Source organism: Lethenteron reissneri, unplaced genomic scaffold, assembly GCF_015708825.2.
Source record: "Lethenteron reissneri isolate LAM-NWPU_2019-01 unplaced genomic scaffold, ASM1570882v1 scaffold_1638, whole genome shotgun sequence".
Lineage (NCBI taxonomy): Eukaryota > Metazoa > Chordata > Hyperoartia > Petromyzontiformes > Petromyzontidae > Lethenteron > Lethenteron reissneri.
In genome coordinates, this window is record NW_026891375.1 from 2,393,071 (window position 1) to 2,412,767 (window position 19,697).

The 19,697-nt window shown below is 52.3% G+C and overlaps 1 protein-coding gene across 1 annotated transcript; it reads left to right on the plus strand.

Annotated features, from left to right (window-relative positions):
• Positions 1-520: 520 nt before the first annotated feature.
• LOC133362961 (venom prothrombin activator pseutarin-C non-catalytic subunit-like) lies at positions 521-19,520 on the plus strand. The gene is made up of 10 exons (XM_061581938.1): positions 521-525; positions 2,545-2,627; positions 3,262-3,384; positions 5,540-5,749; positions 7,494-7,640; positions 9,001-9,222; positions 13,233-13,398; positions 14,828-15,005; positions 17,060-17,156; positions 19,513-19,520. Exons 1-10 carry the CDS (start codon positions 521-523, stop codon positions 19,518-19,520), a joined length of 1,239 nt encoding a protein of 412 aa, XP_061437922.1.
• The last annotated feature ends 177 nt before the right edge of the window (positions 19,521-19,697 follow it).

Genomic DNA, 19,697 nt, shown 5'->3' on the forward strand with positions numbered 1-19,697 from the left:
TCTATGTAGTTTGTGTGTTGTTTGTTTGTAAGAATGTCGTTGAACTTCCTTGTACAGTGTAGTGTATAGTGTAGTGTATAGTAGTGTACAGTGTAGTGTATAGTGTAGTGTATAGTAGTGTATAGTGTAGTGTATAGAGTAGTGTATAGTGTAGTGTATAGTGTAGTGTATAGTAGTGCATAGTATAGTGTATAGTAGTGTATAGTGTCGTTTATAGTAGTGTATAGTGTAATGTATAATGTAGTTTATAGTAGAGTAGTGTCTAGTGTAGTGTATAGTGTATAGTCATGTATAGTAGTGTATAGTGTATTATCGTCAACATCATCACTACCATCATTAACATCACCGTCACCATCACCTCTACCATCACCATCATCATCGCCACCATCACTGCACTGCCACCATCATTAGCATCACCACCACCATCATTAACATGAACTGCATCTCGATTTGTCCTTTCGTTTCCAATCAGCTCTACGCAGTAGGCAGTGGTGTTGGTGGTGGTGGTTGAGGCCCCACCATGAGGTGGTGGCTGGTGGTGGTGGTGGCGGGTGGTGGTGCCGCTGGGTCACGCCAGGACGTGGCGACACTTTCTGGCGGCCCGAAGAGAGACCCTGGGACTTCGGGACGCGAGGTGAGACGACGATGATGATGATGATGACGATGATGATGATGATGACGATGATGATGACGACGATCATGACGATGATGATGACGATGATGATGATGACGATGATGATGACGGTGATGATGATGACGATGATGATGATGATGACGACGATCATGACGATGATGATGACTATGATGATGACAACGATGATGATGGTGATGACGATGATGACGATGGTGATGACGATGATGACGATGATGTGATGACGATGATGATGACGATGATGACGATGATGACGATGACGATGATGACGATGATGATGATGATGATGACGATGATGTGATGACGATGATGACGATGATGATGACGATGATGATGATCACGACGACGACGATGATGACGATGATAATGACGATGATGATGACGACGATGATGATGATAATGATGACGACGATGATGACGATAATGATGACGCTGATGTTGACGATGATGACGATGATGACGACGATGATGACGATAATGACGACGATGATGACGACTTTGATGATGATGATGACGCGATGATGACGACAATGATGACGATGATGACGTTGATGTTGACGATGATGATGACGATGATGACGTGATGTTAACGATGATGATGACGATGATGACGTTGATGTTGACGATGATGATGACGATGATGACGTTGATGTTGACGACAATGATGACGATGATGACGTTGATGTTAACGATGATGATGACGATGATGACGTTGATGTTGACGATGATGATGACGATGATGACGTTGATGTTGACGACAATGATGACGATGATGACGTTGATGTTGACGATGATGATGACGATGATGACGTGATGTTAACGATGATGATGACGATGATGACGTTGATGTTGACGATGATGATGACGATGATGACGTTGATGTTACGATGATGATGACGATGATGACGTTGATGTTGAACGATGATGATGACGATGATGACGTTGATGTTGACGATGATGATGACGATGATGACGTTGATGTTGACGACGATGATGACGATGATGACGTTGATGTTAACGATGATGATGATGATGATGACGACGATGATGACGACAATGATGACGATGATGACGTGATGTTAACGATGATGATGACGATGATGACGTTGATGTTAACGATGATGATGACGATGATGACGTTGATGTTGACGATGATGATGACGATGATGACGTTGATGTTGACGATGATGATGACGATGATGACGTTGATGTTGACGATGATGATGACGATGATGACGTGATGTGACGATGATGATGACGATGATGACGTTGATGTTGACGATGATGATGACGATGATGACGTTGATGTTGACGACAATGATGACGATGATGACGTTGATGTTGACGATGATGATGACGATGATGACGTTGATGTTGACGACGATGATGACGATGATGACGTTGATGTTGACGATGATGATGACGATGATGACGTGATGTTGACGATGATGATGACGATGATGACGTTGTGTTACCTATGATGATGACGATGATGACGTTGATGTTGACGACGATGATGACGATGATGACGTTGATGTGACGATGATGATGACGATGATGACGTTGATGTTGACGATGATGATGACGATGATGACGTTGATGTTAACGATGATGATGACGATGATGAGTTGATGTTGACGACAATGATGACGATGATGACGTTGATGTTGACGACAATGATGACGATGATGACGTTGATGTTGACGACAATGATGACGATGATGACGATGATGAGTTGATGTTGACAATGGTGTTGACGATGATAACAGAGTGACCCGTGTGCTACGAGTGATCTCCCCCCCACCGCTCCACCACTACCCCCGTGACCCCCACGTGTTCCCCATTTTGGTACTTTACCCACCCCCCCACTCGTTGTGATTGGCTCCACGCAGGGCACGCTGGGAGACCAAGGCCGTGTTCGTGGGGTACAAAGACGCGACTTTCCAAGACGATATCCCCACAGAGCCCTGGCAAGGTACATGGCGTGCCACGGAGGCTAGGAGATGTTAACTACGTCGCCTGGTCTACAGGAGGTCGTGGTTTCGATCCCAACCCAGATGCCCACAGTGGCTAGGAGATGTTGACTACCTCGCCTGGTACGCAGGAGGTCGTGGGTTCGATCACGACCTTGACACCCACAGTGGCTAGGAGATGTTGACTACCTCGCCTGGTACGCAGGAGGTCGTGGGTTCGATCACGACCTTGACACCCACAGTGGCTAGGAGATGTTGACTACCTCGCCTGGTACGCAGGAGGTTGTGGGTTCGACGCTGACCCTGACGATGCCTGTTGTATATGTGGAGTCTGCGTCTCTCTCTCTCATCATCATCACGGTGTCTAGGAGATGTTAACTACCTCGCCTGGTACCCAGGAGGTCGTGGGTTCGACGCCGACCCTCACGAATCCCGCTGCTGTATTTTCGGCCAACGTTCTCACCCTACCCATTAAACAAAAACCTCTATTGTGGATGACGTTGGTTGCGAAAGCCCACCACGTGTTCAACTTCTACTCCAACCACGATGGCTGGGCACGTGGGGACAGGGGGGGGGGGGGCTAGTGTCCCACTGACCCCCCCTCAACTCCCAACCCCCCCCACCCCTCCCCTCCAGGTCTCCTGGGCCCCGTGTTGAGGGCGGAGGTGGGTGACACCATTGAAGTGGTCTTCCTCAACAGGGCCAGCAAGCCCTACAGCATGCACGCTCACGGCGTCGCATACCGCAAGAGCTCCGAGGGTGAGTTCGACAAGGGGATGGGGGGCTGGGGGGGCGGGGAGGGTGTGAGTGGGGAGAGGGACCCCCCTTATAGGGATCTGCCTCTGTGGATGAGGATTGGGATCAGTTGGGGGGTCTCTCTCTGTCTCTTTGGGATCGGCAGTGAGATTAGAAGGTTATATGGCGCTGATTCTCTGGGTCTCTGTCTCTCTCGGATCAGTAGGAGTCTGTCTGGGATCAGTAGGAGTTTGTCTGGGATCAATAGGGGTCTCTCTGTCTCTTTGGGATCGGCAGTGGGATTGGAAGGTTATATGGCGCTGACTCTCTTACGATAAATCTTACGACGAAACTCACAATGAAGCTTACGACAAAACTTACGACGCAACTTACCACGCAACTTACGTCAAAACTTATAATGAAACTTGCGACAAAACTTACGACGCAACTTACGACAAAACTTACGACTAAACTTATAATGAAACTCACGACAAAACTTACCACGCAACTTACGACAAAACTTACAACGAAACTTACGATGAAACTTACAACGAAACTTACGATGAAACTTACGACTCAACTAACGACGTAACTTATGATCAAACTTAAGATTAAACTTCTGATGAAACTTCTGATGAAACTTACGACAAAAGTTACAATGAAACTTACGATGAAACTTACAACGAAACTTACGATGAAACTTACGACTCAACTAACGACGTAACTTATGATCAAACTTAAGATTAACTTCTGATGAAACTTCTGATGAAACTTACGACAAAAGTTACAATGAAACTTACGACAAAACTAAGCAACACAGCTTACGACAAAACTTGCAACGCAACTCACGTCAAAACTTGCAACGCAACTTACAACGAAACTTACGATAAAACTTACGACAAAACTCACAACACAGCTTACGATGAAACTTACGACTCAACTAACGACGCAACTTACGACGAAACTTACAATGAAACTAACAACGCAACTTACGACAAAGCCTACCACGCAACTTACGACAAAGCCTACCACGCAACTTACGACGAAACTTATAATGAAACTTACGACGAAACTCACGACAAAGCCTACCACGCAACTTACGACAAAACTTACGACTCAACTAACGACAAAACTTACAACGAAACTCACGGCAAAACTTACGATGAAACTTATAATGAAACTTACGACTCAACTAACGACGCAACTTACCACGCAACTTACGACAAAACTTACGACGAAACTTATAATGAAACTTACGACTCAACTAACGACAAAACTTACCACGCAACTTACGACAAAACTTACGACGAAACTTACAACGAAACTTACGACTCAACTAACGACAAAACTTACGACGAAACTTATAATGAAACTAATGACAAAACTTACGACTCAACTAACGACAAAACTTACCACGCAACTTACGACAAAACTTACGACAAAACTTACGACTCAACTAACGACAAAACTTACAACGAAACTCATGGCAAAACTTACGATGAAACTTATAATGAAACTTACGACTCAACTAACGACACAACTTACCACGCAACTTACGACAAAACTTACGACGAAACTTATAATGAAACTTACGACAAACTCACGACAAAACTTACCACTCAACTAACGACGCAACTTACAACGAAACTTACAACAAAACTCACGGCAAAACTTACAACGCAACTTACGACTCAACTAACGACGCAACTTACAACGAAACTTACAACGAAACTCACGATGAAACGTACGCCAAAACTTACAATGAAACTTACGAGTCAACTAACGACGCAACTTACAACGAAACTTACAACGAAACTCACGATGAAACTTACGCCAAAACTTACAATGAAACTTACTACTCAACTAACGACGCAACTTACAACGAAACTTACAACGAAACTCACGGCAAAACTTACAACGCAACTTACGACAAAACTTACGACGAAACTTATGACGCAACTTACGCTAAAACTTACGACAAAACTTACGACAAAACTTATGACGCAACTTACGATGAAACTTACGACTCAACTAACGACGCAACTTATGATCAAACTTAAGATGAAACTTCTGATGAAACTTACAACGAAACTCACGACAAAACTTACGACAAAACTCACCGCAAAACTTACGACGAAACTCATGCTGCCCCCCCCCGCCGCGGCTCGACCTCCGCCAGGCGCCGCCTACGCGGACGGCACCTCCACCGAGCAGGACAAGGCGGACGACGCCGTGGCCCCCGGCCAGCGACACACGTACGTGTGGCGGGTGGCCGAGGGGCCCACAGATGTCGACCCCGAGTGCCTCACCTACGCCTACCACTCACACGTGGACACCGTCAAGGACTCGGGCTCGGGGCTCTACGGAGCGATCGTCGTCTGTAGGAATGGTACGTGTGTGTGTGTCTGTGTGTGTGTGCACGTGTGTGTGTGTACACGTGTGTGTGTGTACGTGTGTGTGTGTGTACACGTGTGTGTGTGTACGTGTGTGTGTGTGTACACGGGTGTGTGTGTGTACACGTGTGTGTGTACACGTGTGTGTGTGTGTGCACGTGTGTGTGTGTGTACACGTGTGTGTACACGTGTCTGTGTGTACACGTGTGTGTGTGTACACGTGTGTGTGTGTGCACGTGTGTGTATACACGTGTGTGTGTACACGTGTGTGTGCGTACACGTGTGTGTGTACACGTGTGTGTGTGTACACGTGTGTGTGTGTGTGTACACGTGTGTGTACACGTGTCTGTGTGTACACGTGTGTGTGTGTACACGGTGTGTGTGTGTACACGTGTGTGTGTGTCTGTGTGTGTGTGTACACGTGTGTGTGTGTACACGTGTGTGTGTGTGTACACGTGTCTGTGTGTGTACACGTGTGTGTGTGTACACGTGTGTGTGTGTGTGTGTACACGTGTGTGTACACGTGTCTGTGTGTACACGTGTGTGTGTGTACACGTGTGTGTGTGTCTGTGTGTGTGTGTGTACACGTGTGTGTGTGTACACGTGTGTGTGTGTGTGTACACGTGTCTGTGTGTGTGTACACGTGTGTGTGTGTGGCTCTCTGAGCGAGCCAGCGTCTCTCCGAGGGAGTCAACGTCTCTCTGGCTCTCAGACATAGACTCCACGTGGCTCTCTGGCTCTCAGAGCCGGTCTCTGGCTCTCTGAGAGAGTCTTGTGGCTCTCCGAGCCAGCCCATGGCTCTCTGGCTCTCTGAGCAAGCGAGCGTTTCTCCGAGGGAGTCTACGGCTCTCTGAGTAAGTCCATGACCCTCTGGCTCACTGAGCTAGTCTTTGGCTCACTGAGTGAAGCTATGGCTCTCTGGCGGTCTGAGCGAGTCTATGGCTCTCCGAGTGAAGCTATGGCTCTCTTGTTCTCTGATGATGTCTGTGTCTCTCTGGCTCTCTGAGTGAGTCTTTGGCTCGCTGGCTCTCAGAGCCGGTCTCTGGCTCTCTGAGAAAGTCTGCGGCTCTCCAAGCCAGCCCATGGCTCTCTGGCTCTCTGAGCGAGCCAGCGTCTCTCCAAGGGAGTCAACGACTCTCTGCCTCTGAAACACGTGGCTCTCTGGCTCTCTCAGAGTGAGTCTGCGACTCTCCGAGCCAGCCCATGGCTCTCTGGCTCTCTGAGCGAGCCAGCGTCTCTCCGAGTGAAGCTACGGCTCTCTGGCGGTCTGAGACAGTCTATGGCTCACTGAGTGAAGTCTATGTCTTTCTGGCTCTCTGAGTGAGTCTTTGGCTCGCTGGCTCTCAGAACCGGTCTATGGCTCTCTGAGCAAGTCTGCGGCTCTGCAAGCCAGCCCATGGCTCTCTGGCTCTCTGAGCGAGCCAGCGTCTCTCCGAGGGAGTCTAAGTCTCTCTGAGTAAGTCCATGACCCTCTGGCTCGCTGAGCCAGTCTCTGGCTCTCTGAGTGAAGCTATGGCTCTCTGAGCCAGTCTCTGGCTCTCCGAGTGAAGCTACGGCTCTCTGGCGGTCTGAGCCAGTCTATGGCTCACTGAGTGAAGTCTATGTCTTTCTGGCTCTCTGAGTGAGTCTTTGGCTCGCTGGCTCTCAGAACCGGTCTATGGCTCTCTGAGCAAGTCTGCGGCTCTGCAAGCCAGCCCATGGCTCTCTGGCTCTCCTCCAAACTCGGCACCCCCCCCCCAGGCTCGCTGGATGCGCACGGCCGTCAGAAGCTTGCGGAGCGATCCATCGTGCTGGCGTTCGCCTCCGACTCGCAGGCTCACAGCTGGTACAGCGCCCGCAGCGAGCTCACCTACACCATCAACGGCTTCGAGCGGGGACACATACCAGGTGCGGCAGAGACACGCGGAGACTCACAGAGACTCATAGAGACTCATATAGATTCATAGAGACTCACAGAGACTCATAGAGATACGTAGAGATTCATAGAGACACACAGAGACTCACAGAGACTCATAGAGATTCATAGAGACGCACAGAGACTCGTAGAGATACGTAGAGACTCATAGAGACACACAGAGACTCATAGAGATTCATAGAGACACACAGAGACTCATAGAGATACGTAGAGATTCATAGAGACTCACCTACACTGTCAACGGCTTCGAGTGGGGACAGATTCCAGGTGCGGCAGAGACACACAGAGACACACAGAGACTCATAGAGACTCATAGAGACTCATATAGATTCATAGAGACACACGGAGACTCATAGAGATACGTAGAGACTCATAGAGACACACAGAGACTTATAGAGATTCACAGAGACTCATAGAGACACACAGAGACTCATAGAGATTCACAGAGACTCATAGAGATACACAGAGACTCATAGAGATCCACAGAGACTCATAGAGACACACAGACACTCATAGAGATTCACATAGACTCATAGAGATACGTATAGACTCACTGAGATTCATAGAGACACACAGAGACACACAGAGACTCATAGAGATACACAGAGACTCACTGAGATTCACAAAGACACACAGAAACTCACCTACACCGTCAACGGCATCGAGCGGGGACACATCCCAGGTGCGGCAGAGACACACAGAGACACACAGAGACTCACTGACATTCATAGAGACTCGTAGAGACACATAGAGACTCACGGAGTCCCATAGAGACTCGTAGAGACACACAGAGACTCACGGAGTCCCATAGAGACTCATAGAGACACACAGAGACTCACGGAGTCTCACAGAGACTCGTAGAGACACGCAGAGACACACAGAGACTCACTGACATTCATAGAGACTCATAGAGACACACAGAGACTAAATTAGATTCATAGAGACTCGTAGAGACACACAGAGACTCACGGAGTCTCATTGAGACTCGTAGAGACACACAGAGACTCACGAGTCTCATAGAGAATCATAGAGACTCACTGAGATTCATAGAGACACACAGAGACTAAATTACATTCATAGAGACTCGTAGAGACACACAGAGACTCACGGAGTCTCATAGAGAATCATAGAGACACACAGAGACTCACGGAGTCTCATAGAGAATCATAGAGACTCACTGAGATTCATAGAGACACACAGAGACTCAGCCCCAGCCGACCCTGCAACGCAGAGTGACCTTTAACCCCCCTCACCTGCCCCCCCCTGCCCTCCCCCCCCGCCCTCCCCCCGCCCTCCCCCCGCCCCCCCCGCCCCCCCGCCCCCCGCCCCCAGGGCTGACTCTGTGCGCGAGGGAGAACACGACCCTCCACCTGCTGTGCCCCCCATCCGCCTCGGGGGTCTTCTCGGTGCACGTGGAGGGGGTGGTGGGGGTCGAGGCGGGGCTGGCTCGCTCCGTGGTCACCCTCGACCCCGGAGAGTCGACCACGCTGGAGGTGGCGCCAGAGTTCACCGGGAAGGGGCGAGTGTTCAGCACGCTCACCGCTCACCTGCTCGGTGAGTGGGTGGGTGGGTGAGTGGGTGGGTGGGTAAGTGGGTGAGTAGGTGGGTGAGTGAGTGGGTGGGTGGGTGGGTGTGTGAGTGGGCGGGTGAGTGGGTGGGTGGGTGGGTGAGTGGGTGGGTGGGTGGGTAAGTGGGTGGGTGGGTGAGTGAGTGAGTGGGTGGATGGGTGAGTGGGTGAGTGGGTGGGTGAGTGGGTGGGTGGGTGGGTGAGTGGGTGGGTGGGTGAGTGAGTGAGTGAGTGGGTGGGTGAGTGGGTGGGTGAGTGGGTGGGTGGGTGGGTGGGTGGGTGGGTGAGTGGGTGGGTGGGTGGGTGGGTGGGTGGGTGGGTGAGTGAGTGAGTGAGTGGGTGAGTGAGTGGGTGAGTGGGTGGGTGGGTGGGTGAGTGTGTGAGTGGGTGTGTGAGTGGATGAGTGAGTGGGTGAGTGTGTGGGTGGGTGGGTGGGTGAGTGTGTGGGTGGGTGAGTGAGTGAGTGAGTGGGTGAGTGAGTGGGTGAGTGTGTGGGTGGGTGGGTGGGTGAGTGTGTGGGTGGGTGGGTGAGTGAGTGAGTGAGTGGGTGAGTGAGTGAGTGAGTGGGTGAGTGGGTGGGTGGGTGGGTGGGTGAGTGGGTGGGTGGGTGGGTGGGTGGGTGAGTGGGTGGGTGAGTGAGTGAGTGAGTGGGTGGGTGGGTGGATGGGTGAGTGGGTGGGTGAGTGAGTGGGTGGGCGAGTGAGTGATTGGGTGAGTTGGTGGGAGAGAGAGGGGGTTCGTGGGTGAGTGAGTGAGTGGGTGAGTGAGTGAGTGAGTGGGTGCGTGGGTGGGTGGGTGGGCGGGCGAGCGAGTGAGTGAGTGAGTGGGTGAGTGAGTGAGTGGGTGGGTGAGGTGAGTGGTCGACATCGGGCTGGCTCGCTCTGTGGTCACCCTCGACCCCGGGGAGTCGACCACGCTGGAGGTGGCACCGGAGTTCACCGGCAGAGGGCGAGTGTTCAGCACGCTCACCGCTCACCTGCTCGGTGAGTGGGTGGGTGGGTGATTGAGTGAGTGGGTGAGTGGGTGGGTAGGTGAGTGAGTGGGTGGGTGGGTGAGTGGGTGAGTGAGTGGGTGGGTGGGTGGGTGAGTGAGTGGGTGGGTGGGTGGGTGAGTGAGTGAGTGAGTGGGTGGGTGGGTGGGTGGGTGGGTGGGTGGATGGGTGAGTGAGTGGGTGAGTGAGTGGGTGGGTGAGTGGGTGGGTGGGTGAGTGGGTGGGCGAGTGAGTGAGTGAGTGAGTGGGTGGGTGGGCGAGTGAGTGAGTGAGTGGGTGAGTGAGTGAGTGCGTGGGTGGGTGGGTGGGTGGGTGGTGGGTGGGTGGGTGGTGAGTGAGTGGGTGGGTGAGTGGGTGGGCGAGTGAGTGTTTGGGTGAGTTGGTGGGCGAGTGAGTGAGTGGGTGGGTGAGTGAGTGAGTGAGTGAGTGGGTGGGTGGGTGAGTGGGTGGGTGGGTGGGTGGGTGGGTGATGGTGGTGAGTGGGTGGGTGGGTGAGATGAGTGAGTGAGTGGGTAGGTGAGTGGGTGGGTGGGCGAGCGAGCGAGTGAGTGAGTGAGTGAGTGGGTGGGTGAGGTGAGTGGTCGACGTGGGGCTGGCTCGCTCCGTGGTCACCCTCGACCCCGGAGAGTCGACCACGCTGGAGGTGGCGCCGGAGTTCACCGGGAAGGGGCGAGTGTTCAGCACGCTCACCTGCTCGGTGAGTGGGTGGGTGGGTAAGTGGGTGGGTGGGTGGGTGAGTGAGTGAGTGGGTGAGTGAGTGGGTGGGTGAGTTGGTGGGTTAGTGAGTGAGTGAGTGAGTGGGTGGGTGGGTGGGTGGGTGGGTGGGTGAGTGAGTGGGTGGGTGAGTGGGTGGGTGGGTGAGTGGGTGGGTAAGTGGGTGGGTTGGTGAGTGAGTGAGTGAGTGGGTGGGTGAGTGAGTGGGTGGGTGGGTGAGTGGGTGAGTGAGTGGGTGGGCGGGTGGGTGGGTGGGTGGGTGGGTGGGTGGGTGGGTGGGTGGGTGGGTGGGTGAGTGAGTGGGTGAGTGGGTGGGTGGGTTGGTGAGTGGGTGGGTGGGTGGGTGGGTGGGTGTGTGGGTGGGTGGGTGGGTGGGTGAGTGGGTGGGTGGGTGGGTGAGTGAGTGGGTGGTTGGGTGAGTAAGTGGGTGGGTGAGTGGATGGGTGGGTGGGTGAGTGGGTGGGTGGGTGGGTGGGTGGGTGGGTGGGTGAGTGAGTGGGTGGGTGAGTGAGTGAGTGAGTGGGTGGGTGGGTGGGTGAGTGGGTGGGTGGGTGTATGGGTGAGTGGGTGAGTGGGTGAGTGAGTGAGTGAGTGAGTGAGTGGGTGGGTGGGTGAGTGGGTGGGTGGGTGTGTGGGTGGGTGAGTGGGTGGGTGGGTGAGTGGGTGGGCGAGTGAGTGATTGGGTGAGTTGGTGGGCAAGTGAGTGGGTGGGTGAGTGGGTGGGTGGGTGGGTGAGTGGGTGGGCGAGTGAGTGGGCGAGTGAGTGAGTGAGTGGGTGGGTGGGTGGGTGGGTGAGTGAGTGAGTGGGTGGGTGGGTGAGTGAGTGGGTGAGTGGGTGGGTGGGTGAGTGAGTCAGTGACTGGGCGAGTGGATTTGTGTGTGAGTGGGTGGGTGAGTGAGTGGGTGGGTGGGTGAATAGGTTAGTGTGTGAGTGGGTGGGTGAGTGAGTGGGTGAGTGGGTGGGTGAGCGAGTGAGCGAGTGAGTGAGTGAGTGGGTGACTGAGTGGGTGAGTGAGTGACTGAGTAGGTAAGTTAGTGAGTGAACGAGCAGCTGGCTTCTATGCCACTTCACAGGTCTAAGTGCCACTCTATGAGTCTCTGTGGCACTATATGAGTCTCTGTGCCACTCTCTGAGTCTCTGTGCCACTCTATGAGTCTCTGCGCCACTCTAAGGGTCTCTATGCTACACCCCACGTGTCTCTCTGTGCCGCTCTATGAGTCTCTGTGCCACTCTCTGAGTCTCTGTGCCACTCTATGAGTCTCTATGCTACATCCCCACGTGTCTCTCTGCACCACTCTATGAGTCTCTGTGCCACTCTATGAGTCTCTGTGCCACTCTGAGTCTCTTTGCCACTCTATGAGTCTTTGTGCCACTCTATGAGTCTCTGTGCCACTCTCTGAGTCTATGCGCCACTCTATGAGTCTCTGTGCCACTCTATGAGTCTCTGTGCCACTCTAGGGGTCTCTATGCTACATCCCCACGTGTCTCTCTGCGCCACTCTATGAGTCTCTGTGCCACTCTATGAGTCTCTGTGCCACTCTGAGTCTCTTTGCCACTCTATGAGTCTTTGTGCCACTCTATGAGTCTCTGTGCCACTCTCTGAGTCTATGCGCCACTCTATGAGTCTCTGTGCCACTCTATGAGTCTCTGTGCCACTCTAGGGGTCTCTATGCTACATCCCCACGTGTCTCTCTGCGCCACTCTATGAGTCTCTGTGCCACTCTATGAGTCTCTGTGCCACTCTGAGTCTCTTTGCCACTCTATGAGTCTTTGTGCCACTCTATGAGTCTCTGTGCCACTCTCTGAGTCTATGCGCCACTCTATGAGTCTCTGTGCCACTCTATGAGTCTCTGTGCCACTCTAGGGGTCTCTATGCTACATCCCCACGTGTCTCTCTGCGCCACTCTATGAGTCTCTGTGCCACTCTATGAGTCTCTGTGCCACTCTGAGTCTCTTTGCCACTCTATGCGTCTTTGTGCCACTCTTTGAGTCTCTGTGCCACTCTCTGAGTCTATGCGCCACTCTATGAGTCTCTGTGCCACTCTATGAGTCTCTGTGCCACTCTAGGGGTCTCTGTGCCACTCTATGAGTCTCTGTGCCACTCTAGGGGTCTCTATGCTACATCCCCACGTGTCTCTCTGCGCCACTCTATGAGTCTCTGTGCCACTCTCTGAGTCTCTGTGCCACTCTATGAGTCTCTGAGCCACTCTATGAGTCTCTGAGCCACTCTATGAGTCTCTGAGCCACTCTATGAGTCTCTACCCACGTGTCTCTCTGTGCCACCGTATCAGCCGGTCTGCAGGCTCCGTTCCAGGTGGTGCGCTGTGAGGGTTACTCGCCCGGCTCGCAGCCTCGTCGCAGCATCCTCAGCAAAGCGCCGCACACCTGGAAGTTTTTCATCGCCGCAGTCGAGGTCCTGTGGGACTACGGCACCAGCCTGCAGGACTCGGCACCAGCGTGAGGGCTGCAGGCACCCGCGTCATCGTCATCGCCGTCGTCATCATCATCGTCATCATCATTATCATCATCGTCATCATTATCATCGTCGTCGTCATCATTATCATTATCATCATTATCACCACCATCATCACCGTCATCAACGTCATCACCGCCATCACCATCATCATTATCATCATCATCGTCGTCGTCGTCATCGTCGTCGTTGTCGTCATCATCATCGTTATCACCGTCATCATCATCGTCACCGTCATCGTCATCACCGTCATCATCATCATCATCATTACCATCATCACCATCATCACCATCATTATCACCATCATCATCACCATCACCACCATCACCTCCGTCATCATCATCATCACCATCATCGCCATCATCACCATCATCACCATCATCATCACCATCACCACCATCATCACTATCACCATCATCATCATCACCATCATCATCATCACCATCATCGCCATCATCACCATCATCACTATCACCATCATCATCATCACCATCATCACCATCATCATCATCATCACCATCATCACTATCACCATCATCATCATCACCACCATCATCACCGTCATCATCATTATCGACATCATCATCACCGTGACCACCACCATCATCATCACCATTATCACCATCATCACTATCATCACCATCATCATCACCATCATCACCATCATCATCACCATCATCACCACCATCATCACCACCATCATCACCATCATCACCATCATCACCGCCATCACCATCATCATCACCATCATCGCCATCATCACTATAACCATCATCATAACCATCATCACCATCATCACTATCACAATCACCACCATCTTCACCATCATCACCATCATCACCACCATCATCATCACCATCATCACCATCATCATCATCACCATCATCATCATCACTATCACCACCATCACCACCATCACCACCATCATCATCACCACCATCATCACCGTCATCATCACCACCATCATCATCACCACCATCATCATCACCACCATCATCATCATCACCATCACCATCATCACCACTATCACTATCATCATCACCATCATCACCATCATCACCATCACCACCACCATCACCACCATTATCACAACACCCACCATCATCACCATCATCACCATCATCACAACCATCACCACCACCACAACCCCCACCATCATCATCACCATCATCATCATCACCATCATCACCATCATACCCACCACCATCACCATCATCACCACCACCACCATCATCATCATCCCCATCATCACCATCATCACCATCATCACCACCACCATCATCACAACCATCACCACCACCACAACGCCCACCATCATCATCACCATCATCATCACCATCATCATCACCATCACAACCCCCACCACCACCACCATGACCCCCCCCCCCCCGTGACGATCTCCCGTGGCGGCAGGGAGCTGCAAGCGACGTACCTGCAGAACGGGCCGCAGCGCATCGGCCGCTGGTACAAGAAGTCCATCTTCGTGCGCTACGAGGACGACTCATTCTCGGAGGAGGCGCAAATGGAGAAGGACGACTACCTGGGCATCCTGGGGCCAATCATCCGCGCCAACGTCAACGAGTTCGTCGAGGTGGGGATGGGCATCGTCACCGTCGTCGTCATCAGTAGCGTCATTGTCATCATCAGTAGCGCCATCGTCATCATCGTCATCGTCGTCATCGTCATCAGTAGCGTCATCGTCATCATCATCAGTAGCGCCATCATCATCAGTAGCGCCATCGTCATCAGTAGCGCCATCATCATCAGTAGTGTCATCGTCATCATCAGTAGCATCATCGTCATCATCATCAGTAGCGCCATCGTCATCAGTAGCGCCATCGTCATCAGTAGCGCCATCATCATCAGTAGTGTCATCGTCATCATCAGTAGCATCATCGTCATCAGTAGCGTCATCGTCACCATCATCACCATCGTCAACATCGTCATCGTCGTCATCAGTAGCGCCATCATAATCAGTAGCGCCATCGTCATCATTGTCATCAGTAGCGCCATCGTCATCATCGTCATCAGTAGCGCCATCATAATCAGTAGCGCCATCGTCATCATCGTCATCAGTAGCGCCATCGTCATCAGTAGCGTCATCATCATCAGTAGCGCCATCGTCATCACCACCGTCACCATCGTCATCGTCGTCATCAGTAGCGCCATCATCATCAGTAGTGCCATCATCATCAGTAGTGCCATCATCATCAGTAGTGCCATCGTCATCAGTAGCGTCATCGTCATCATCGTCATCAGTAGCGCCATCATCATCAGTAGCATCATCGTCATCAGTAGCGTCATCATCATCAGTAGCGTCATCGTCATCAGTAGCGTCATCATCATCATCAGTAGCGTCATCATCATCAGTAGCGTCATCATCATCAGTAGCGTCATCATCATCAGTAGCGTCATCGTCATCAGTAGCGTCATCATCATCAGTAGCGCCATCGTCACCATCATCACCATCGTCATCGTCGTCATCAGTAGCGTCATCGTTATCATCACCATCATCATCAGTAGCGCCATCGTCATCATCATCATCAGTAGCGCCATCGTCATCATCATCATCAGTAGCGCCATCGTCATCAGTAGCGTCATCATCATCAGTAGCGCCATCGTCACCATCATCACCATCGTCATCGTCGTCATCAGTAGCGTCATCGTTATCATCACCATCATCATCAGTAGCGCCATCGTCATCATCATCATCATCAGTAGCGCCATCGTCACCATCATCACCATCGTCATCATCGTCATCAGTAGCGCCATTGTCATCAGTAGCGTCATCGTTATCATCACCATCATCATGAGTAGCGTCATCGTCATCATCGTCATCAGTTGCGCCATCATCATCAGTAGCGCCGTCGTCACCATCATCACCATCGTCAACATCGTCATCAGTCGCAACATCACCGCCATTGACACTTTCACCATCGTCAACATCAATACCATCACCAACATCAACATCATCACCATCATCACCACCATTGTGGTGGTAGTAGTGGGGTTAGTGGTAGTGGTGGTAGTGGTGGTGGTAGTGGTGGTGTTGGTGTTAGTGGTAGTGGTGGTAGTAGTGGTGGTGGTAGTGGTGGTAGTAGTGGTGGTGGTAGTGGTGGTAGTAGTGGTGGTAGTAGTGGTGGTGGTAGTGCGGGCGTAAGTGGTGGTGTTAGTGGTGGTGGTAGTGGTGGTGGTAGTGCGGGTGTAAGTGGTGGTGGTGGTGGTGTTAGTGGTGGTGTTAGTGGTGGTGGTGTAAGTAGTGGTGGTGGTGGTGTTAGTGGTGGTGGTGGTGTTGTTGTTGGTGGTCTTAGTGATGGTGGTAGTAGTGGTGGTGATAGTGGTGGTGGTGGTGGTAGTAGTGGTGGTGTAAGTGGTGGTGGTGGTGTTGGTGGTGGTGTTAGGTGTGTTAGTGATGGTGTTAGTGGTGGTGGTGTTGTTGTTGTTGGTGATGATGGTAATGGTGGCGGTGGTAGTAGTAGTGGTGTTGTTGTTGGTGGTGGTGGTGTTAGTGGTGGTGTTGGTGGTGGTGGTGTTAGTGGTGTTGTTGGTGTTAGTATTGTTGTTGGTGGTGGTGTTGTTAGTGTTGTTGTTGTTGTTGGTGGTGGTTGACCAACATGATTCTGTCCCCTATCTCCTCGTCCCCAGATCGTCTTCCTCAACTTGGCGTCACGGCCGCACTGCATCTACCCCTTCGGCATCCCCTTTCACAGCGAGTGGGGACCTACAGACTGTTCCAACTCCAGTGAGACACTCACCACTACTCACCACCACTCACCACCACTCACCACTACTCACCACCACTCACCACTACTCACCACCACTCACCACCACTCACCACCACTCACCAGCACTCACCACTCACCAACACTCACCAACACTCACTACCACCACTCACCACCACTCACCACTACTCACCACTCACCACCACTCACCACCACTCACCACTACTCACCACCACTCACCACCACTCACCACCACTCACTCACCACCACTCACCACTACTCACTACCACTCAGCACCACTCACCATCACCACTCACCACCACTCACCACCACTCACCACCACTCACTCACCACCACTCACCACTACTCACTACCACTCAGCACCACTCACCATCACCACTCACCACCACTCACCACCACTCACCACCACCACTCATCACCACTCACCACCACTCACCACCACCACTCATCACCACTCACCACCACTCACCAACACTCACCACCACTCACCACTCACCACCACTACTCACCACCACTCACCACCACCACTCACCAACACTCACCACCACTCACCATCACTCACCAACACTCACCAACACTCACCAGCACTCACCACTACTCACCACCACTCACCACCACTCACCACCACTCACCACTCACTCACCACTACTCACCACCACTCACCACTATACTCACCACTCACCAACACTCACCAACACTCACCAGCACTCACCACTACTCACCACCACTCACCACTACTCACCACTACTCACCACCACTCACTCACCACCACTCACCACCACTCACCACTCACCACCACTCACCACTCACCACCACTCACCACTCACCACTACTCACCACTCACCACTACTCACCACTACTCACCACCACTCACCACCACTCACCACCACTCACCACTACTCACCACCACTCACCACTCACCACTACTCACTCACCACCACTCACCACTACTCACCACTACTCACCACTACACTCACCAGCACTCACCACTCACTCACCACCACTCACCACTACTTACCACCACTCACCACCACTCACCACTACTCACCACTACTCACCACTACTCACCACCACTCACCACTACTCACCACTACACTCACCAGCACTCACCACTCACTCACCACCACTCACCACTACTTACCACCACTCACCACCACTCACTCACCACCACCACTCACCACCACTCACCACCACTCACCACTACTCACCACTACTCACCACCACTCACCACTACTCACCACTACTCAACACCACTCACCACTCACCACTACTCACCACCACTCACCACCACTCACCACTCACCACTACTCACCACCACTCACCACCACTCACCACTACTCACCACTACACTCACCACCACTCACCACTACTCACCAGCACTCACCACCACTCACCACTACTCACCACTACACTCACCAACACTCACCAGCACTCACCACTACTCACCACCACTCACCACCACTCACCACCACTCACCACTCACCACCACCACTCACCACCACTCACCACTACTCACCACCACCACTCAGCACCACCACTCACTGCAACTCACCACCACCACTCACCACCACCACTCACTGCAACTCACCACCACTCACCACCACTCACCACTACTCACCACTACTCACCACCACCACTCACCACCACTCACCACTACTCACCACCACCACTCACCACCACCACTCACCACAACTCACCACCATCACTCACCACCACTCACCACAACTCACCACCACCACTCACCACCACTCACCACAACTCACCACCACCACTCACCACCACTCACCACAACTCACCACCACCACTCACCACCACTCACCACAACTCACCACCACCACTCACCACCACTCACCACAACTCACCACCACCACTCACCACCACTCACCACAACTCACCACCACCACTCACCACCACTCACCACAACTCACCACCACCACTCATCACCGTGGTGGCAGTTGCCGTCATTAGGTTGTTTGGTTGGTTTGTGAGAACCCTTCACCACCCGACTGAGTGGGTGAGTGAGTGAGTGAGTGGGTGAGTGAGTGAGTGGGTGAGTGAGTGAGTGAGCGGGTGAGTGAGTGAGTCGGTTAGTGAGTGGGTGAGTGAGTGAGTGGGTAAGTGAGTCGGTTAGTGAGTGGGTGAGTGAGTCGGTTAGTGAGTCGGTTAGTGAGTGGGTGAGTGAGTGGGTTAGTGAGTTGGTTAATGAGTGGGTGAGTGAGTGAGTGGGTGAGTGAGTGAGTGGGTGAGCGAGTCAGTGAGCTAGAAAATGAACGAGTAAGTGAGCGAGCGAGCTAGCGAATGAGTGAGTGAGTGAGCGAGTGATTTTGCGATCTAGCGAATGAACGAGTGAGCAAGCGAGCTAGCGAATGAGTGAGTGAGTAATGTGGCAAATGAGCGAGTGGGCGAGCGAGCGAACGGGCGAGCGAGCGAGCGGGCGAGCGAGGTAAGTGAGCGAGCAATCTAGCGAATGAACGAGTGAGAGAGCGAGTGAGTGAATGAACGAGTGAGCGAGCGAATGAATGAGTGAGCGAGCAAATTAA